Source organism: Salmo trutta, chromosome 13, assembly GCF_901001165.1.
Source record: "Salmo trutta chromosome 13, fSalTru1.1, whole genome shotgun sequence".
NCBI lineage: Eukaryota > Metazoa > Chordata > Actinopteri > Salmoniformes > Salmonidae > Salmo > Salmo trutta.
In genome coordinates, this window is record NC_042969.1 from 1323950 (window position 1) to 1347420 (window position 23471).

At 45.6% G+C, this 23471-nt stretch overlaps 1 protein-coding gene across 1 annotated transcript in view; it reads left to right on the plus strand.

Annotated features, from left to right (window-relative positions):
- Window positions 1-23471, plus strand: part of LOC115205051 (protein diaphanous homolog 2) — a 675845-nt gene that overhangs the window by 159056 nt on the left and 493318 nt on the right. Inside the window, exon 7 of the mRNA XM_029770617.1 lies at window positions 13036-13175. Coding sequence (XP_029626477.1) covers window positions 13036-13175 — 140 coding nt within the window. The remainder of the gene's footprint in view (window positions 1-13035; window positions 13176-23471) is intronic.

The following is a 23471-nucleotide window of genomic DNA, read 5'->3' on the forward strand; positions in this document are numbered from 1 at the left end:
AGAGAGAGAGAGGATGCGAGGAGAGAGAGAGAGAGAGAGAAGCGAGGAGAGAGAGAGAGAGAGAGAGAGAGAGAGGAGAGAGAGAGAGAGAAGCAGAGAGAGAGAGAGAGGCAGAGAGAGAGAGAGAGAGAGAGAAGCAGAGAGAGAGAGAGAGAGAGAGAGAAGCAGAGAGAGAGAGAGAGAGAGAGGGAGAGAGAGAGAGGCAGTAAAAGAGCCAAGGACAGAGACAGAGAGGCATCTCCCGATGCACAGTTCCAGACCCAATGCCTGGCACGTTGCTTCTCATTGAGCTGACAAAGAGCTTGAATAATGTATCTATCACTCTTGTTGAGTGGGGGGACCGGGCGGCGGTGGAGGCTGCCAGCTTGTTATTGTCTCATTACAGGTGAAGATGACATGTGGCGGTGCAGCCTGCCGTGGCCTGCTCTCCCTCTCCATTTGCCCCGGTTTCAGGCACCTCACCCTGGGTGAGGAGAACAAGAGAGATGAATAGCAATACTGTAGAGAGGTAGAGATGGATGGAGGGAGGGAGAGAGAGACCTGCCATGTCCCCTTTATCCCCAAAATGACATTGAATTGCTCCCCAGTACTATTTTCTTTGGCAGGAAATACTGTTATCGATGAATACGGGATTCAATAAAAGCAGGAGATGAGGCTCTCTCATCTGTGGTCCAAAGGGCCTGTGTCTGTCCTCTAGAAATCATGTTGTCATGCTTCTCCGCCTCTCCAACTCTCTCATTTTCTCTCACTCTCTCTTCCTGACTTTCTCTGTATCTACCTCTGTTTTCTCCATCTCAATTCAATTCAAACAGTTATATTGGCATGGGAAACATATGTTTACATTGCCAAAGCAAGTGAAATAGATAATAAACAAAAGTGAAATAAACAATAAAAAATTAACAGTAAACATTACACTCACAAACGTTCCAAACGAAAAGAGACATTTGAAATGTCATATTATGGCTATGTACAGTGTTGTAACGACCTGCAAATATAGTTAAAGTACAAAAGGGGAAATAAATAAACATAAATATGGGTTGTATTTACAATGGTGTTTGTTGTCTCTCTCTCCTTCTCCCTCTCAACCCTTCTTTCCCACCCTCCCTCCCTCTCGGTGGTCTCTTTTTGTCAATTTGTCTATGTTCCTCGTGCCTGAAGGGGAAACTCAATTACTCAGTAGCCTGGTTGGTCTCGCTGGATGCCCTCATGATTGATGTGACGTGGTGGTAGTAATGTTGATATCATCCCAACAGATTGATTTGGGCCAGGGTCATTAAGCAGCCTATTATGGCCTGTGTCTTTAGTTTCCAAGAGGTTAAGGTCAACGGATAGTGAAACCAGAGTCATAAACTTTCTGTGCAGAGTGGTCAGCCTTATGGGAGTTGCTGAGTGGAAAAAAATATATCAAGAAATGATTTGCGCATTTTTCCCTCCATAAGATGTGATGTAAACAAATGTATTGGCAGATATAGTCTCTTCTAAAGAAAAACATGGGTTTGACATCACATAGGTGTCACACATGCATACTGCACGTACGACGCGAATACACACCTAATTATCAACTAGAATACACGTCATTATTCTCAATTAGAATACTTGTCATAATTCTTGACTACAATACATGCATCATAATTATTTGTAGACACACACATCACATGTTCTATTCAAAAGCATGACTCAGTGGCCTAATAAAAATGGGGAATATGTAAATATGTGAAGTACTAGCCTTTATTCTGATTGGATTTGTATAGAGTGACTCTGCTTGTTCCAAAGCGCTTGCGGAAAAAACATGACATAATCTTTTCAATACACTGAATATAACTTATCCAGAGAGATTGTATAAGTATTAAACAACAACCATTGGCAAGTTGTTACACATTCTTTCTGTGAATCACAATGTGTGAAACATACAGAGGCTTTTGAGTTTGCTTTGAGCAGAGGTCCAGGTGTATTGGACTTTAGAGAAAGTAAGAGGTTACAGGTAAAGAAGGAGAGAAAAAAAAACTGTTGTGGTGTAAATTGAGGGTTGACAACAGATGTGTAGCAAACTAACTGAGTTGTAAATGGGAACTTGAGATCAATTAAAAAAAGGACTAGAAAGACCTGAGCATGGGGGAGAAAGAGTGACAAAAGTCCTGGGAAGAGGTCCCAGAAAGAGTTGAACTTAGAGGGACACATGGCACTGAAGTAGGAGGTGAGAAAACTGAGGTGTGACAGAGAGCAGGATATTACCCAGAGAAGCCAGCAAAACAGTCCACCTCAGACCTGGACCACAACCTCAACACCACAATGGGACAGACAGAATCCATAGAATCTATCCACATCTGGGAAAATTGGAAAACTCTAGACAAAAAACAACATGAAGAGTTATCTACTCTAATTGACAAATAAACAAACCAAAACAAAGGCAAAGTCTTCTCACCAACAAAATGGGACAAACACCACATTCTGCAAAAATGTCCACCTTGTACAATGTGAAACACCAAATAATGCATGCAGAAAAGAATTAGGTCGATACCCGCTAATTATCAAAATCCAGAAAAGAGTAGCTAAATTCTACAACCACCTAAAAGGAAGCGATTTCCAAACCTTCCATAACAAAGCAATCAACTACAGAGGAAGGAACCTGGAGAAGAGTCCCCTAAGCAAGCTAGTCCTGGGGCTCTGTTCACAAACACAAACAGACCCCACAGAGCCCCAGGATAGCAACACAATTAAACCCAACCAAGTCATGAGAAAACAAAAAGATAATTACTTGACACATTGGAAAGAATTTACAAAAAAAACTGAGCAAACTAGAATGCTATTTGGCCCTAAACAGAGAGTACACAGTGGCAGAATACCTGACCACTGTGACTGACCCAGACTTAAGGAAAGCTTTGACTATGTACATACTCAGTGAGCATAGGCTTGCTATTGAGAAAGGCAGACCTGGCTCTCAAGAGAAGACAGGCTATGTGCACACTGCCCACAACATGAGGTGAAAACTGAGCTGCACTTCCTAACCTCCTGCCAAATGTATGACCATATTAGAAACACATCTTTCCCTCAGATTACACAGACCCACAAAGAATTAAAAAACAAATCCAATTTTGATAAACTCCCATATCTATTGGGTGAAATACCACAGTGTGCCATCACAGCAGCAAGATTTGTGACCTGTTGCCACAAGAAAAGGGCAACAAGTGAAGAACAAACACCATTGCAAATACAACCTATATTTATGTTTATTTATTTTCCCATTTGTACTTTAAATATTTGTACATCATTACAACACTGTATATAGACATAATATGAGAGAGAGAGAGAGAGAGTGTAACGCCCTGGCCATAGAGAGGGGTTTTTGTTCTTTATTTTGGTTAGGCCAGGGTGTTACATTGGGTGGGCGTTCTATGTTCCTTTTTCTATGTTTTTGTATTTCTTTGTTTTGGGCCGTGTGTGTGTGGCTCCCAATCAGGCACAGCTGAAGCTCGTTGCTGCTGATTGGGAGTCACACATAAGGAGCATGTTTTTCCTTTGGGTTTGTGGGTAATTGTTTCTGTCAGTGTTTTGTACCAGACAGGACTGGTTGCTGTCGGTTTACTCGTTTCTTGTTTTGTATAGTGTTCATGTTGTTTATATTAAATTCTGATAATGAACACTAACTCCGCTGCACCTTGGTCCACTTCTTCAGACGACAGCCGTTACAGAGAGAGAGAGAATTTAGATTTTACAGGATGAAATAGAAGGTTAGAAAGGGCCATGGGAAATAATGTATGTGTTTAAGTGCAGATAATTTGAGCTCTCATAAAATCTTTACTTTTATTGAATCAGCTCTGCTCACCTCCCAGTAAAGTTGATCGTGTTTAAGGCAGGTAGAATGTCTGTGGAGGTAGTGATGCAACCAAATCTATTCTCCAATTAAAAAATCTAATGAATGGACAATATTGGATGTGGGATCTGGACAATATTATAATATATTGCATGCTGTACATGGATTCATAGAAGGAAAACCTTCCAATTATTCATAGCAATGCCACTTTTTTACTTGATTAGATGTTTTTTGTGCACTACTGACCAAACGTATACTTTCACAATAACAAGAATACCACTCTGAGCTTTTTTTTCCCTTCTCAACAATGTCATTAGCTTGCTGTCCTTCCCTCATCTTTCACATAGACCAGACTGACTCTTTCTCTTTGACTCTGCCATGCGGAAGACTGTTTACCAGACCAATTTTCCCTCCAGATGAAAGAAGTCACTTATTACACCCAAACTCCCTATTGGTGCAGCATGCTTGGTGGGAAACGAAAAAAGTTCTGGAATGAATACATTTAAGATACTTTTTTTATACTGTTTCTTCACCCACTTTTTTCCCTGCTCCTCCATTAATTCAGTTCTACCTGTAACTGGGTTAGGTTAATAACCCATCTCGTGCAAATTCCATGTTTTTGTCCCAACTTTTTTCTCAGGTCTATCTGAAAGAACACCCTCAACAATACCACATTATGTAAGATAGTCTGACAATGTTATTTACAAGAATAGTCATTCAATTTAGTATATATTGTTTTACATTGCAGATTTTTTCACATGATAAATGTGAAAGAGTAGTAGAACAGAAAATGAATTGAGAGAACTCACAATTTCTTTGTCTTGACTAGGTTTAGATTCTAGTGGGAGTGTACACAATGTTTTCCAGTCGTCTTGGCAGGTAAAACAAATATTGATCTGAATAGATGGGAGGAAGTCCTGATTCCACTTTGACATTATGGGGTATTGTGTTTAGGCCAGTGGCAAAAAATCTAAATTGAATCAATTTTAAATTCAGGCTGTAACACAACAACATGTGGAAAAAGCAAAGGGGTATGAACACTTTTTGAAGGCACTGTATATTCACTACTTGGTCAATTGATTTGATAGCATATTTAATATATGCAAACACATTCTATGAATTGATAGTACACCTCTCTGTTTTCTTTTATTCTGTAGTAATGTGTTCAAGCTAATCAAAACAAAGTTTTTGATGATACAGCGCGTAAGCAAAACAATGCAATGAAATGCCTACCCGCAATAAAGCTCTCCTCGCAAACAATAATATTAAGCTATATGTATTTATATTTACATTAGGCTATAGCCTACAAAATACCTATACCTATGGCTGTTAGGCTATTGGCCTACTGCAAATTGTTGTTTGTTCCTGAACTGGCCGAATGACAGAGCTATCCTTCCGCACCACAATTTGGATGAACTTCTTTAACATTATTGTGCGATCCTGGCCGCTGCCCTTTCAGCACCACGAAGGGCTCTCCAATCACTGAAAATGACATCTCATCAAGATCTATTGCCCAATAGTCATACTCATCACTTATTATTATTATTATTATTATTATTATTATTACAAATAGAAGATCATCACTTCTCACCATGGTGCTCGATCAGTAAAGTTAGATCAAAGCTGAATAAATGTCTTGCAAGATAAAATAATGATTAAATAACAAAATATATTATCATAACATAGACCTAAAACATTACTGTTAAACCAAAAACACCTTTTCATTTCTAATGAGATTTTAGGGTGGCAATTTCTTTGAGAATATGTGTGGGCATAGACAGATGTTGCAATTGGAGGATGCTTTTTATGCATATTCTATAATGATACAGTAAGCTATTAAATTGGCTACATCTATCAGTATAAACTTTGATTTTTCACCCCAAAAATATAGCAATTTAATAAAACAACAATTTGGTGTGACTTTTTCAGGTAAGATACAATTATCTAATGATCTAAAGGTTCTGAACACTGCAAGTCCTTGAACTATTACCTGATAATGATCTGAGGAAACAACCCATGTATACACAATCAATAGTTTTTATAACACCGTTGGTCTTAACAGAAAGAGAAGGGAGACTGTTTGTACAGGCCCTGTACTATACTTGATAGACTCAGTGATTTTGTTTTTTAATTATCCCTACACAATTCAGTCACTAGTCCTGGCTGTCCCCCTTCACACATTCATCTTTATAAAAATATATATTTTTTTTTGTGACCTTTATTTAACTAGGCAAGTCTTATTTACAATGACAGACTACCCTGGCCAAACCCTCTCCTAACCTGGACGACGTTGGGCCAATTGTGCGCCGCCCTATGGGACTCCCAATCACAGCCGGTTGTGATACAGCCTGGAATCGAACCAGGGTCTGTAATGACGCCTCTAGCACTGAGATGCAGTGCCTTAGACCTCTGCGTCACTCGGGAGCCCCCATCTTTGACCACAGCCATGTTGTTTTAGAAACGAGGCATCAACTCATCAGGTATTTTGCAATAGCTGTACAACAGTGTAGCCCAATCCAACCGCCAGTATTGGGTAGTGGTATGTTCATGGGAGATGAGACTGTCGGTCTATCTCTGCCAGCAGCAGGTAGGGTCTTTGTGAAGGCATCAGTGTGCAGCATGTTACAAAGCCTCTCTTTTGGAGGTTCTACACTGGAATCTATTTAGAGGAAGCATGGCCTCTTGTGTTCAGCATGTTAGTCGGGAGGGTTGGCAGCTATCCTCATTGAAAAGCTCTCTGTGGGATAGACCCCCGTGTCAGTTCAGCTTTAGCTGATTGAGGGAAGTCAAAGTGAGAGAATATATCTGGAGCCATTCCCATCCCCACAGAAATCTCTGAATACGGTGATGGAAGGCAGAGTTTTGACTCCTCTTCACAGTAGCACCCTTGGGAGATTGTAAATGACATTACGTCATTTGCTATTTAAATTATCGATCAAATCACTGTGATCCAGAAAGAAAATGTCTTACTTGTGTTGTTGCAATTCATTTTTTATTTTTTGCTGTATTTGACAGAGGTGCTGGAGCTATTTTGACGTCGGAGTTGGGCAGGGGTAAAGGCAGGGAAACACGCAGTATCTAGTACTGGTAATCATTCTCACCTACTGGAGTCCACAGTGCTTTGACATACTGCTCCTGATGTGTGCTGTGAGGAGGTGTGATACCTGGGAATCCCATGGCCATGATCCCCTTCCTCCTGTCAGAAGAGATCATCTGGGCTTCAGCATAATTGCACCTACAATTCCCCCAACTGAAGGCTCCCAGTTCAAGGCTTTGATTTTTGTTATGCAGTTATCAATATCAGTGGCTAGATCAGGGGTGGGCAATTATTTTTGCTTGAAGGCCACATCAGGATTTCAAAATTCAATGGAGGGCCGCAGAGATTTTTTGAGGAACCAATTTCTTCATCAAAATCAATTTACGGGCCAGAAAAAGGGAAGTTATTGTAACGGTCGTCATACGTAGTGGACCAAGGTGCAGCGGGTTGAGTGCTCATAGTAACTTTATTGAACACGTAACAAACAAAACAAGAAAACGATCGAACGAACAGGATTGCAGGCTAAACACACAGTAGTACAACAACAACTTCCCACAAAGGGACAGGTGAAAACAGGGCTACTTAAGTATGACTCTCAATCAGCAACAACGATGTACAGCTGTTCCTGATTGAGAGCCATACCAGGCCAACAAAGAAATACACAACATAGAAAAACATAGAAATACAAAACAAGAACATTACCCAAAAACCCCGGGAACACATAAATCAAACACCACTCTTACATAAATACATATCCCATTAAACCCCAAACCACATAAAACAAATACCCCCTGCCACATCCTGACCAAACTACAATAACCCCTTATACTGGTCAGGACGTGACAGTTATTTGAAAACGTTTAGGTCCATTATAATTTCGACATACTTTCTATCTAGTTTTAAATGTTCGAGAGTGGCCTGGAGTGTTTTTTTAAACACCCTTAATAATATATATGTATGTATGTATGTATGTATGTATGTATGTATGTATGTATGTATGTATGTATGTATGTATGTATGTATGTATGTATGTATGTATGTATGTACAGTTGAAGTCAGAAGTTTACATACACTTAGGTTGGAGTCATTTAAACTTGTTTTTCAACCTCTCCACAAATAGTTTTGGCAAGTCGGTTAGGACACCTACTTTGTGCATGACACAAGTAATTTTTCCAACAATTGCTTACAGACAGATTATTTAACTTATAATTCACTGTATCACAATTCTAGTGGGTCAGAAGTTTATATACACTAAGTTGACTGTGCCTTTAAACAGCTTGGAAAATTCCAGAAAAGGATGTCATGGCTTTAAAAGCTGCTGATAGGCTAATTTACCGACCTCGGGGACGACCCGGAGGGCGAGGCGCAGGGCGATCCGGATGGAGATGGTGGAAATCTCATAGCATAGAAGGATCCAACATGTCCTCCACCGGAACCCAGCATCTCTCCTCCGGACCATACCCCTCCCAGTCCATGAGGTACTGAAGGCCCCTCGCCCGACGTCTCAAATCCAGTATGGAAGGAACAGAGTACGCCGGGGCCCCCTCGATGTCCAGAGGGGGCGGAGGAACCTCCCGCACCTCAGACTCCTGGAACGGGCCAGCCACCACCGGCCTGAGGAGAGACACATGGAACAAGGGGTTAATGCGGTAATCGGGGGGAAGCTGTAACCTGTAACATACCTCGTTCACTCTCCTCAGTACTTTAAATGGCCCCACAAACCGCAGACCCAGCTTCCGACAGGGCAGGCGGAGGGGCAGGTTTCGGTGCGAAAACTGGGGCCTCACTGCGGTGACGGTCTGTGCCAACTTTCTGGCGCAGTACGGCGCGCTGAATATGGACATGGGCTGCGTCCCATGTCTCCTCCGCCCGCCGGAACCAGTCGTCCACCGCAGGAGCCTCGGTCTGACTCTGATGCCAAGGAGCCAGAACCGGCTGATACCCCAATACACACTGGAAGGGAGAAAGGTTAGTGGAGGAGTGGCAGAGCGAGTTCTGGGCCATCTCTGCCCAGGGCACGAACGCTGCCCACTCCCCCGGCCGGTCCTGGCAATAAGACCTCAGAAACCTACCCACATCCTGGTTAACTCTCTCCTCCTGCCCGTTAGTCTTGGGGTGAAAACCTGAGGTAAGGCTGACCGAGACCCCCAGACGTTCCATGAACGCCTATAGACCCTCGACGTGAACTGGGGACCCCGATCAGACACTATATCCTCGGAAGACGTATGTAAATAGAGCCTCCGCAGTCTGTAGGGCCGTAGGGAGACCGGGCAAAGGGAGGAGACGACAGGACTTCGAGAACCGATCCACAACGACCAGGCTCGTGGTGTTACGGGTAAGGGTTGTAACTTACCTCTGGGCAGGTGTCTAGGAGCCTTGCACTGGGCGCACACCGAGCAGGAGGTAACATAAACCCTCACGTCCTTAGCTAAAGTGGGCCACCAGTACTTTCCACTAAGACAGCGCACCGTCCGATCGATACCAGGTTGACCAGAGGAGGGTGACGTATGGGCCCAATAGATTAGCCGATCGCGGACAGCAGACGGTGCGTACAGACGCCCAGCCGGAAACTGAAGGGGAGCGGGCTCCGTACGCAATGTCTACTCAATGTCCGCGTCCAGCTCCCACACCACCGGTGCCACCAGGCAAGAGGCCGGGAGTATGGGAGTGGGATCCATGGGCCGCTCCTCTGTGTCATACAGCCGGGACAATGCGTCTGCCTTAACATTCTGAGAGCCTGGTCTGTAGGAAAGGGTAAATACAAAACGGGTGAAAAACATGGCCCACCTTTCCTGGCGAGTGTTCAGTCTCCTCGCCGCCCGGATGTACTCCAGATTGCGGTGGTCAGTCCAGATGAGAAAAGGGTGTTTAGCCCCCTCAAGCCAATGTCTCCACGCCTTCAAGGCCTTGACAACAGCCAACAGCTCCCGTCCCCCACATCATAGTTTTGCTCCACCGGGCTGAGCTTCTTCGAGAAGAAGGCACAGGGGCGGAGCTTCGGTGGCGTACCCGAGCGCTGAGAGAGCACCGCTCCTATCCAGGCCTCGGACGCGTCCACCTCCACTATGAACGCCAAAGAGGGGTCCGGATGGGCCAACAAGGGAGCCGAGGTAAACAGAGCCCTCAGGTGACTAAAAGCCCTGTCCGCCTCAGCTGACCACTGCAAGTGCACCGGGCCCCCCTTCAGCAGTGAGGTAATGGGCGCCGCCACCTGACCAAAATCCCGGATAAACCTCCAGTAGTAGTTGGCAAACCCTAAGAACCGCTGCACCTCCTTTACCGTGGTGGGAGTCGGCCAAATGCGCACGGCTGCAATGCGGTCACTCTCCATCTCCACCCCTGAAGTGGAAATGCGATACCCTAGGAAGGAGACGGACTGTTGGAAGAACAGACATTTTTCAGCCTTGACGTACAGGTAATGCTCCAACAGGCTACCAAGCACTCTGCGCACCAGGTACACATGCTCAGCGCGTGTAGCGGAGTATATGAAAATGTCATAAATATACACCACTACACCCTGCCCGTGCAGGTCCCTGAAAATCTCGTCTACAAAGGCTTGGAAGACTGATGGCGCATTCATCAACCCGTACGGCATGACGAGATACTCATAGTGCCCAGAGGTGGTATTGAAAGCCGTCTTCCACTCGTCTCCTCGGATACGCACCAGGTTGTAAGCGCTCCTGAGATCTAGTTTAGTGAAGAAGCGCGCCCCGTGCATTGACTCGCTGTGGCTATGAGCGGTAGCGGGTAACTATACCTCACAGTGATCTGATTCAGACCCCGATAGTCAATGCACTGGTGCAGACCCCCCTCCTTCTTCACAAAAAATAAACTCAAGTAGGAGGGTGAAGTGGAGGACGGAATGTACCCCTGATGCAGGGATTCGGAGACATATGTTCCCATAGCCTCCGTCTCCGGCTGTGAGAGGGGATACACGTCACTCCTGGGAAGTGCAGCGTCTACCAGGAGGCCTATCCTACAATCGCCCCGTCGATGAGGTGGTAATTGAGTCACCTTCTTTTTGGAGAAGGCGAGAGCCAAATCGGCATATTCAGGGGGGATGCGCACGGTGGAGACCTGTTCTGGACTCTCCACCTTTGTAGCACCAACGGAAACCCTTAAACACCTACCTGAACACTCTCGTGACCACCCCGTGAGAGCCCTCTGTGGCCAAGAAACAGTGGGGTTATGACAAGCTAACCAGGGTAGGCCCAGCACCACGGGAAACGCGGGAGAGTCAATGAGCAAGAGACTAATTCTCTCCGTATGACCCCCCTGCGTCACCATGCCCAAAGGCGCGGTGACCTCCCTAATAAACCCTGACCCTAATGGTTGACTATCTAAGGCGTGAACAGGGAAGGGCACATCCATGGGAACAATGGGGGTCGCTAAACTATGAGCTAACGCTCTATCAATGAAATTCCCAGCCGCGCCTGAATCTACGAGCGCCTTATGCTGGGAATGCGGGGAAAACTCAGGAAAAGTGACAGACACAAACATATGTGCAACAGAGGGCTCTGGGTGAGAATGGTGCCAGCTCACCTGGGGTGACTCCAGAGCTCCCTGCTTGCTGCCTCGATTCCCAGAGGAACCAACCCGGCACCGACCGGCAGTGTGACGTCTGCGGCCACAGATGGTGCACGAGCGGGAACCCCCTCCGGTCTCCCTGTGCACCACCCCTCCCAGCTCCATGGGTATCGGAGAGGGGGTGCGGGAGGATGGAACCACCAGACCTCGATCTGGACGTCCGCGAGTAGCCAGCAAGTTGTCCAGCCGGATGGACAGGTCCACCAGCTGGTTAAACGTGAGGGTGGTGTCTCTGCAGGCCAGCTCTTGACGGATATCCTTGCGCAGACTGCAATGGTAATGGTCAATCAGGGCCCTGTTGTTCCATCCCGCGCCGGCAGCCAGGGTCCTAAACTCCAGGGCAAACTCCTGGACACTCATCGTCTCCTGCCTCAGATGGTAGAGGCGTTCACCCACCGCTCTACCCTCGGGCGGGTGGTCAAAGAACACCCGGAAATGGCGGGTGAACTCCTCAAACTGGTCCAACACCGCATCACCCTCTCTCCACATGGCGTTGGTCCACTCCAGGGCTTTCCCGGTGAGGCACGAGACGAGGGCGGACACCCTCTCACGACCTGATGGAGCTGGGTGGACGGTGGCCACTTATAGGTCTAATTGTAACAAGAACCCCTGGCAGTTCCCAGCCCTCCCGTCGTACTCCTGGGGCAAGGAGAGACAAATTCCATTGGGTTCAGGCGGGAAAGGGGCGCTCAGGGGAGACCCCGGCTGTGCTGGTGGAGGCGCTGGAAGAACTCCCAGTGGTCCATTGTCTGGACAACGCGGTCCATGGTGATGCCAAGATGGTGTAGTATTGCTGCATGCTCCTGGACGCGCTCCTCCACTCCTATGGCCGGGGTACCGTCTCCTGCTGACTCCATCGTGAGGTCGGAGATTCTGTAAGGGGTGTTTAACTGGCGGCAGAGAAGTCAGACGCAGGAGAGAAATAACTGTGTTTCCAACGGCGCAGTTTATTACAAAAAACCCACCAGAAAACATAATAATAAAAATCAATGGGTAAACATAACCCGACGCACACCAGTACAGACGTACACAAACACTTACAATAAACAATCTCCGACAAGGACATGAGGGGAAACAGAGGGTTAAATACACAACATGTAATTGATGGGATTGGAACCAGGTGTGAAGGAAGACAAGACAAAACCAATGGAAAATGAAAAATGGATCATTGATGGCTAGAAGGTCGGTGACGTCAACCTCCGAACACCGCCCGAACAAGGAGAGGGACCGACTTCGGCGGAAGTCGTGACAGTCATACACAAAGTAGATGTCCTAACCGACTTGCCAAAACTACAGTTTGTTAACAAGAAATTTGTGGAGAGGTTGAAAAACGAGTTTTAATGACTCCAACCTAAGTGTATGTCAACTTCTGACTTGAACTGTATGTATCCACCCCTAGGCTAGATTATATAAATGGCTTTCTATGTGTTTATATTTTTCACTTTTTAAAATCTTTGATCTAGTACTTTATAATACTTTTTCGTAGTTTTTCCTGTGTCAGGATTGCCAAATATTTTGTGGTCACTTTTTAACAGATTAATATGACTACTGTTTCAGGACTATAATAATGAAATTCTTCTGTTGTGCATTTTCTCTCCAGGGAGGACTGAGGAACAGCAAGCATGAGTGTACATTGTCGTCACAGGAGTATGTCCACGAGCTGCGTTCCGGTATCACTGAGGACAAGCTGCTCATCTGCCTAGAGTCCCTTCGCGTCTCTCTCACCAGTAACCCTGTCAGGTAAGTGTCCTTACTCTCTTGCTTACTTAATCCTCTTGATTCTTTGGTGGAACATAAGGGTTCCGCAGTGCAAAGTGCCCCCAAATAAACTTTCATTCTAGCCAACCTGTTCTTGATGTTCACTAAATTCTCAATTTAGTTATCTCCAAAAACCGAATTTGCATCTTCTATGGCTGCATTTACACTGGCAGGAAGAGACTTCCGCTCATTTAGTGGGCTACACCATTGGCTATGCTCGTTTTAATGGGCTATGCTTGTTTAACCAAGCCCATCGTTCCGTGTGGGCCTAAAAGATCTCCTGACATATATCCAATTAGCGATGGAAGGTATCCAGCAGATGCCAACTTGGTCTGATTTCTTAGGCTGCATTCACATAGAGAACCCAATTCTGATATTTTTTCCACAAATTGTGATTGGTCAAAAGACAATCAGATCTTTACCCATCAGATATTTTTCAGTGCTGATAGTGATAGTGGAAAAACGATCAGAATTGGATTCTCTGCCTAAGAAATCAGACCAAGTTGGCATCTGCTGGATACCTTCCATCGCTAATTGGATATATGTCAGGAGATCTTTTAGGCCCACATGGAACGATGGGCTTGGTTAAACAAGCATAGCCCGTTAAAACGAGCATAGCCAATGGTGTAGCCCACTAAATGAGCGGAAGCCCATAGTCTGCCATTAAATCACCACTCTATCCATTAGGCTCTTATAGATAGGAAGTCCACTTTTCCACATCAGCCAAGCCAGCCATTCTCTGTATCTGAGACCTTAAATCGCAAGGTGGCCCTCACCCTAAGATCAACCAGTTTGATTTTAATATCTCTCCCTTTCTCCCATCACCAAGAGTGGGTTTAGCTGCCCACATCCCCCTATTTTTTATCCGTTTTGATCATAGTAATGCACTACTTTAAAATAATTCCCCGTTTCTCTCAGTCCTGTGCCCGTTTCTAGCAAGCTTTGATTGGCCCTTCACTCAACCATAATTAGGCCATGGCGACTGCATTTGGGGAGCCTTTTTCCAACCACAAAGTTCTCATCTTCCGTTCTTGTAGATGGGGTTCTTCAAATGTAATTTGGTCCCAACAGCACAGAGGAATCCTCAATGATAGCAGAACACTCTCAATTATTCACCAAGCCCCACTGTTGGAGAGATTGCTTAATGTGAATCAATGAACAGTGCATATAAAGTGGTCATCAGATGAGTGGCAGATCTTCTTTTATGTCTGACTCCCAGTTCTTGGCAATGACCCGGCAGTGGCCCAGCGGGCCATTTATTTGATCCAGTAGATACAGCGGAGGCATTATCTTAGCATCCTAACAGCTTGAAAAACGAATAGGCTTCGGTGTGGTCTCACTAGAAAGATCGTGCTAACTCACAGGACAACACGATGTGCTCTGCACTCCAAAGCAATTAATAGATTTTTACCCCCAAAGATCCCGCCCATCTCGCTCTCTCACTGTGGCAGATTAATTGTGTTGCTAGAAACCAGGGGCCTCATTTATCAATAATGCATTGAAACTATTCTAAAATACTACTTACAAACTGAATTTAGAATGTTTGTACGCATAGAAAAGGGTTATTTATCAAAAACAACTAAAACAAATGTCATATGCACACCAGTAGGAGATAACATTGCTAAATACCAATTGGCCTCAGTGCTCGTGCATGACCTTGGCTATTTGTATTTCAAAACGCCCCTAATTAACAATATATTGTCAAAATCATCCCTTTAAAGTCTGTGGGTAATATACAACGCCATACCTTGAAATACAACGGCACAACCAAACATAGCTAAACTTTTCAGAGATGGAAATAGAGGCGCTAGTGTCAGAGATTGAGTACAACCAAAATGTTTAATTTGGCTCACTCAGTTCTGGCTTGACCAGTGAAAATAAAAACATTCAGCAGCGTCTTTTGCGCATCACATTCCCTGTCACCTACACATTAAGAGTGGAAGCCTTTTCTGTTCACATAGTTGAACTAGTTTTGGGATGGTGCTTTTATGGCCATGTGTGTGCTGTCTATTGCTCCGTTTGAATTTGGGAAAATCATTGATGGCATCATGGCAACTCCTCTTGACTTCAACCTGTTGTGCGATGGTGTACAGAAATTGTATGTTGCAGTTCGTTTTGCTGATGATTGCATCCTAAACATTGGCTCAACTGGGGATGTGAGAGGCTGATCGGCAAACTCCTGTTGCCAAAAACCCAAGGGTGGATAGCACTTGGATGCGCACCGGAATGGCATTTGTTTGCCTTTCTAAAGTCTTAAATCCTAAAATTGGTTTTGGGAAACGATATGTGATGAGCCACTTTCTGCAAAAAAAGTCACACTTTCACACGTGCCTCTAATTTTACAAATTACTGTACTTTATATGGATTATTATTGTAACAAATGTACTGATGTGGTCAAATATTATGATATAGCCTGTCAAGGTATGTTGCATGAATTCACAATGGAAATACAATAAAATCGCATTTAAATTTAAATAAATTATTACTCTAACAATTTCACACATTTTGAACATATATTTTCCCAATTCTACGCCTGACAAGCAGTTCTCTTATTCTACCACTTGGCACTGATGGGTACGCATGATCATGGCTGTGAATTTACGCACACTCTCTCAAGCAAATGTTCATATTGATAAATCTCACACTTTGCGTGGAAATGATCCCACACATGGTTGGTTTACGCACAGATTTGTCCATACACTTGATTGATAAATGAGGCCGCTGAATCTGAAAAAACAAGAAACAGCAAAACGTTGCTTTTCTGCTTCTTTGAACAAAACACCAAGGAGGGATATACACAGCCTCAAGGTAACCTCCCAAGTTCTTGCCTTCATTAAGCTAAAGACACCCTTTTATTGTTCGGCTTTATCTGATCACACAATAACTGTTCCCAGATCTGCCTTTGTGCTGTTTACCCACCAACTTCGCTAGCTACGTCTACCTGCCCATTAATCATGGGAAATGAGCATAAATCACTTTTGCTTGAAAAGCCCACGTAACGCTCCCTGTGCGCCTTGCCGAGCTGTAATGTTCTGCACCACTAGCTATGAAAATCGCATCACTCCTCACACGGCGAAAGGCCAGTTGGTGCCAAGGGGACCGAGGGAGGCCAAGTCCGCCCTCTGGGTGTTTTCAAACCACTGAACTTGTGACCACTGAGCGAGGGAGCGGCGCTCTGCGGCAGCAATCATGGGCGCCCACGGAAGGCCAGGTCTAGCCAGGAGTAAGGCACCCTGGGGTGAGACAGGGGAGAGCTGGGAGAAACACAGTGCTGTTGGAAGCCTGCTCTTGCTACTCTGCTCCTCTTCACAAGTTTCAGTGTTATACTAAAAGGGAATTGAGGGTGGGAGGAGATGTTCTTGGAGCATAGCTAAGGTTACTCACAATTAATATGAATGCACTTAATTGTCACGGATCACAGCACACAGGAAATGCAAACTTGCCGACCTGTGTTCTGATTGCATGTTAATGTAACCTTTTCTCTGCAATAGTCTGTGTTGGGAACAGCCATGCAAAACACAGCTGCTTAATTCACTTTATTTTTTAATTACCACCTGTGGACTACATAAGGACAAGCTTTACTGCAAGTGCTCTTTCATGGTAGTTTAATAATTAATTTCACTTAAACAAAAGTAGATGCCTATGATCTTGGAAGAAATATCCTACGTCAAAGTTATCACCCTGCAGTACTACACTGTCAAAGACTTGTGTGGCTGCTCTAAGGAGTTGTTTAAGTGACCTGAGCATCAACTCTGGCTCCTTCTTTGGCACTAACTTGGTATAAGGAGGAACTTTGCATGCAGAGGAAATGCAAATCATCCTGTAGTTTTGCCAAGGGGCTCAATTCTCCTTCTCTCATTGACCATAGAAGACAAACTGTATGCCTATGTTTGAGCACGGCGGCGGCTCAGGTGCGGGCCGTGGCCTCCGCTCCACCCTCGGCGTCGCCCACTTAGGTGGTGCCCCTGGCCGCGCCGGAGGACTGGTGGGCGATCCTGACTGCGCCCGGCTGGCGGGCGACCCTGGCTGCGCCCGGCTGGCGGGCGACCCTGGCTGCGCCCGGCTGGCGGGCGACCCTGGCTGCGCCCGGCTGGCGGGCGACCCTGGCTGCGCCCGGCTGGCGGGCGACCCTGGCTGCGCCCGGCTGGCGGGCGACCCTGGCTGCGCCCAGCTGGCGACCCTGGCGGCTCCGGCGGTTCTGGCCCAGGATTCACCAGGCTGGGGAGACATGAAGGAGGCCTGGGCCTGGGCGCAGGCACAGCACTCACCAGGCTGGGGAGACATGAAGGAGGCCTGGCCCTGGGCGCAGGCACATGACTCACCAGGCTGGCGGGCGGCTCTGGCTGCTCCGGACAGGTGGGTGGCTCCGGCGGTTCTGGCCCAGGATTCACCAGGCTGGGGAGACATGAAGGAGGCCTGGCCCTGGGCGCAGGCACAGCACTCACCAGGCTGGGGAGACATGAAGGAGGCCTGGCCCTGGGCGCAGGCACATGACTCACCAGGCTGGCGGGCGGCTCTGGCTGCTCCGGACAGGTGGGTGGCTCTGGCGGCTCCTGACAGGCGGGCGGCTCTGGCGACTCCGGACAGGCGGGCGGCTCCGGACAGGCGGGCGGTTCCGGACAGGCGGGCGGCTCTGGCGGTTCCGGACTGGTGGGCGGCTCCGGACTGGCGGCGGCTCTGGCGGCTCCGGACTGGCAGCTCAGGTGCGGGACGTGGCCTCCGCTCCACTCTCGGCGGCCCTCCTGGCCGCGCCGGAGGACTGGTGGGCGACTCTGACTGCGCCCGGCTGGCGGGCGACCCTGGCTGTGCCCGGCTGGTGGGCGTCCCTGGCTGCGCCCGGCTGGCGGGCAACCCTGGCTGCGCCCGGCTGGCGGGCGACCCTGGAGACACCGTGCGCTTAACCGCATAACACGGTGCCTGACCAGTATTGCGCTGCCTCCAGTAAGCACGGGGAGTTGGCCCAGAATTTAATCCTGGCTCTACCACACTCCCCGTGTGCCCCCCCCCCAATTTTTTTTTGGGGGGGGCTGCCTCTCGTGTCTGTTGTGCTCCCTCGCTTCGTACCAGCGCCTCTCAGCTGGAGAGGTGCGTTCAGGATTCCTGGAGATGGGAGGAATTGCTCGACGGAGGTGGACCGTGGGCTCAGGCTGGGGAGTATCGCCGCCCGCAGTGGGAGATCGAGGCGGCGATACTCCCCAGCCTGAGCCCACGGTCCACCTCCGTCGAGCAATTCCTCCCATCTCCAGGAATCCTGAACGCACCTCTCCATCTCCTCTAAAGTCCATGAGTCCATATTTCCCCTCTCCTGGTGCTTCTCCTTCCTCCGCTGCTTGGTCGTTGTTGGTGGGGGATTCTGTAACGGCTGTCTGTGGAAGTAGACCAAGGTGCAGCGGAGTTAGTGTTCATCTTGAGCTTTAATAAACGTAAGAACACTATACAACAAAACAAGAAAACCGACAGCCAAACAGTACTGTCAGGTGCAAGACACTAAACAGAAACAATCCCCCACAAAACCCAAAGGAAAAACAGGCTCCTTATGTGTGACTCCCAATCAGCAACAATGAACTACAGCTGTGCCTGATTGGGAGCCACACACGGCCCAAAACAAAGAAATACAAAAACATAGAAAAATGAACATAGAACGCCCACCCAATGTAACACCCTGGCCTAACCAAAATAAAGAACAAAAACCCCTCTCTATGGCCAGGGCGTTACAACGTGGTGGCCAAATGCCCTATTAAGACACTTTATTTAGGTGTTTTCTTAATTTTGGAAGTTACCTGTATTTTCAGAGACCATGTGAGAAATATATATTGTGGCATGCGATAACACAGGGAGAAAGGTCAATACAGTATACCTATTTGACCAATACAAAATGCCCCCTAACCACCACGTTTCCATAAGCAATTATAGACCAACACTAAACTCGGCTATACAAAACTATTTGGAATGCTTTGTTTTCTTTCGTCTGTATGTTTAAAGAATGCTTGCTATACCTTTCCATCAAGAAACGAAAGACCAATAAGTGGGACTTAGAAATTCATTAAAACAGTGCTGTTTGTGGATCGCCAGGCACCTCCCTCCCCAATTACCTCTCCTTAACTCAGCAGAAAAAGTGAAAGCTTCTAGTTCTGTAGTAGTGTTAGTCTTTTGAGAGACTTGTGTTGCTCTGTAATGCGCCACAGCCAGTTAATGTCCTCCCGGTGGCCTGTGTTTGTGTAATAGTTTAATTGGCTGGGCTGTGCACCTGTTTGCCGGCCCAGGTGGCTGCAGGGCTGGTGCTGCAGTTCCTTCATCCCCCCTCGTCTCCCAGTCAGTCCAAAACAGATGTGTGGCAAGCAGCCCTCCAACATTCCCTCGCAGATGGCATTGCCCGAAGCACCCGCAAGCCCCATCCGTCTCCATGCTTCCAGTTTCCTCAAGCTGCCATTTTCTCTCCCCCCACTCCCCTCTTTTGTAAAACAATTACGCCTTGACCAATTATTCATCTCACACTTCTTTCTAAGCCCTTTTTAATTCTTTCATTTGGATATTCACTTCTTAATTTAGACCTGTCACGACGCCGGCTCTCACCACTTTCCAACGTGTGGTAATTCATTAACTTCTAATCCACTGACTTGATGTGAGATGCCAACTCACAGATAATCAAAGCCTCTTATTTTCTCATTTATGTATAGGGAGTTAAAGTGTGGTGGTGTCATATTCAGTTATTTTTTTTAATGGTGTTGCAGTGTGAGAGAAGTGCAACAGGGCTGGCAGCAGAAGTGCAGGAATTGAATATCACAAAAGCAAATATGTATTTCTAAACTTTTTTTCACACCCACTCATGCACAAACTCAACAGGCTTTTGTCATGTACATTAATATTTTTCAGGCTCCGCTTCCCACTACTAAGTTCACTTCTTCGTGGGGATAATTTTCTTCTCAAACAACATGGTTGGAGCTCTCCCCCTCTGAGCTACCCCTCTACCTGTCCCGATGCTCCACCAATACCTTAAAGAGGAAGTAAGAGCGTTCTTAGATCCTACACAGGGAACACACTGCTTCACACTTTCAAGGGCCCAGCTTTGGAGTTCCTCGTGCTAAGCCTTTAGTATAAGTCTGACTCCCTTCAAATCCCAGCAGTGAGTTCCATATAAAATTTGCTCGACTCTCAGATCCTCCAGACAGATTCAGACCAAAATTGAACTTGGCACCAACTTTTCATTATGTTGGAAAATCTTCATAGCATGACTGTAACATTTTCTCTGGGGCAATTTGGGGGCTTTTGTGTGCAGGCATCTGTGAATTGCTGCTGACGCTAGGAGTTTTCTCCTTCTCTGGGTCAGGGTTGGAGAGTCAAGATGGAGCATTGTACTGTAGTGATCTCACAGCTACTGCCAGGGTGTCTATGTGTCTCTCGGTCTCACCAGCTTTACCCCGGCTTAATGCCTGTAGCCATGCACTACAGAAGGTAACGCATAGCGCTGGTAATGGGTTTAATGGTAGCTTTGAAGTGGAGGCAGTTCATCAGCCTTGATTGACCGAAGATAACAAAATGATTGAGTGAGAAACAATTAAACACCTACCAAGTGACTGACTGTGGAAGATGGTTTTCAGAAAAGTTACACTTTGAAATGTACATGACCTCCAATACATTTTGACATGTCTGTAGTTTGTTTGTTAGCGAAGCTTTGGTGTAAATTTCTTTGGAATAACAGCTTTGTCGAAGGTCTTTGCTGAATCCCAAAAGCTGGCTTCCAAAAACCGTAGGAGGTTTCTTGACGTTTGGAAAAAAGGCATGTCTAAAATGATAAATATACTCCATTTTCGAAAACAGCAGCTATATTCCCGATAGCCAGTCATATTGACCAACCTTAAATAAAAATAAGCCTTAGTTATTGTTATGTTACTGAATAACCAACTGAGAGTGAGCCATTTTAGTGACATGTTCTTAATGTTCTTCTTGCCTAGTTAAATAAAGGTAAAATAAAAAAAATAAAACATGTCACCAAAGCTGAAATAGTAGTTATTTGTAATTTACAATGACAAATTACTTAAATGTAAATCCACTAAAACATGATCTACCACAATGTGGAGTGGATGATGGCTTATTACAGCCAGGTTGACAGTCAGTGAAGAGCTCTTAGTCTTTTGGATGTAAAGAGAGTGTCTCCTCAAGCTGAGAGCTGAAGCTTGGTTATGGGAAGTGTATTCATGTAATAAAGAGTCAACACTGTGCTGACAGATGTTTCTGGAGTGAGTTTGGGAAGACACGTAGGTGCCAGCCCAGTCTGCCAGAGATGCTTTATTACAGCGAGGGGAGAGAATGTGTCCTCTACAGCTAAATCAAACTCGACGCCGGTCCGAGAAAGTTGATATATGGCTTTATAAAACACGATGTCTTCAAAGGGGTTCAAAAGTATATTGTGTTTTCTCATATTTCAGTGGCATATTTGTTAGGAAATATGTTTCCCAAAGCCTTAAATCTTATGGCCAAATGTGTTATAACCAAGACAGAAAGCCATAATATTCATGTCGGCTAGCTTTAGAATGGCCGTGTTCTTGGTGTTCTATGATGGAGTTTTTGAAAATATCCAGTGCAGCGTATGACTAAGCTCTCCTACAAGCACAGAGAGGACAAGATAGTCACAGCACTGACTTTTTGGGTCAAGCGGACCTTCCTTTCCCAGCTCCGCTCTGGGACGTAATGGAAACTTGACATTTGATTTTTACCAAACTATCAAACTCCAGGAAGTAAGAAATAAAGTTATCAAAACTTCACCTCTCGGTCCGTGAAATAAATTGTATTACCATGGTGATGGAGTGAAACAGGGTTTGAAGAACTCAGCCAGGGTCGTCTGTGCTGTGGGACTTGACTCTCCAGATTCCAAATGTTATTATAAACTGTCCTGCACCCCCCCTAGGCTACAGACAAGCCCATTTTTTGCACTGGTACTTGTTAAGGAGAAATAGGTTTTGGAAATTAGAAAATAATCTTTGCATGGGCCCAAGAGGCATGGATTTTGATATTGCAATGTGTTGTTTTTGTAGTTAACACAATTTATTTATTTAACTCTCCCCGTTTGTTTTCTGTTCCCATTCAAATAATTTCCAGCATTAAATTGGCTAAACTGATTTTCTTTTCTTTTACCAGATTATCATGAACAGTAGAGCACACAAAAAGTTGTGACAGACAGGCCTGTTTTGAAACTTTACAATTGACAATGAACCATGCTTAATTAAGAGGCAATCTTTCATATTAACATTTCTTGTACATTCCACTATAACTTCTACACACTCAGAAAAGAGTGGGTTAGCTAGGTTAAAACTATCACGTCGCTGACTTCATTGCAGCCTTTTTTTCCAGAGGCAGTAAAAAGGACCCAAAGATCCAAATGTCCTCAGTGACTGAGCACATTTTAAGAGAGATGCCCATTTCTTTTTATGACACCATATGTTAACCTCAGCGGTAGCCATATCTACAGGAGCCCTGGAGCGAGGCATACATAATGCACATATCTGATTTGAATTACATAGTGATTTAATTAGAAATGGTATTACGGCACAGGTAAAGGGGGATGATTGTCATGCTATTGCTCTACATCCACATCCACTTCCCCAAGGCCATTGCAATTTCTACAACTTCCGTTTCCTTGTTTATTGTTTTGTCAATGCAGAGCTTCAATTTATAGTAGTTTCAACATATAATTTCTGTGGACGTTGTCATGTTGCCCAGGCATGTGGTTCTCTGTGGAATGACAGTTCACAGTGGTCTGCTGTTAGAAACTACTCTGTCTTTTAGGGGCAGTGGAAAAGTATCTAGATAGAAACATTGTGAGTTAACTGTTAGGATTCCCTCAAGAACTCCTGTTGTGCGGTGGAATCCACAAAGAGCAAAAAATAAATGGAAAAAGCCATAAAGCAAGAATATATATATATATATACACGAGTAATTGGATGTGTAAGACAAGGACAAAACAAATGGAAATATATATATATATATATATATATATATATATATATATATATATATATATATATATACACATGTCACTTACGTGCCTGTCTTATGTGAAACAATATCTTAAATTATCAGTTTTTGTCACGACTTCCACCGAAGTCGGTCCCTCTCCTTGTTCGGGCGGCGTTCGGCGGTCGACGTCACCGGGCTTCTAGCCATCGCCGGTCCACTTTTCATTTTCCATTTGTTTTGTCCTTGTCTTACACACCTGGTTTCATTCCCCCAATTACTTGTTCATTATTTAACCCTCTGTTCCCCCATGTTTGTTTGTGAGTG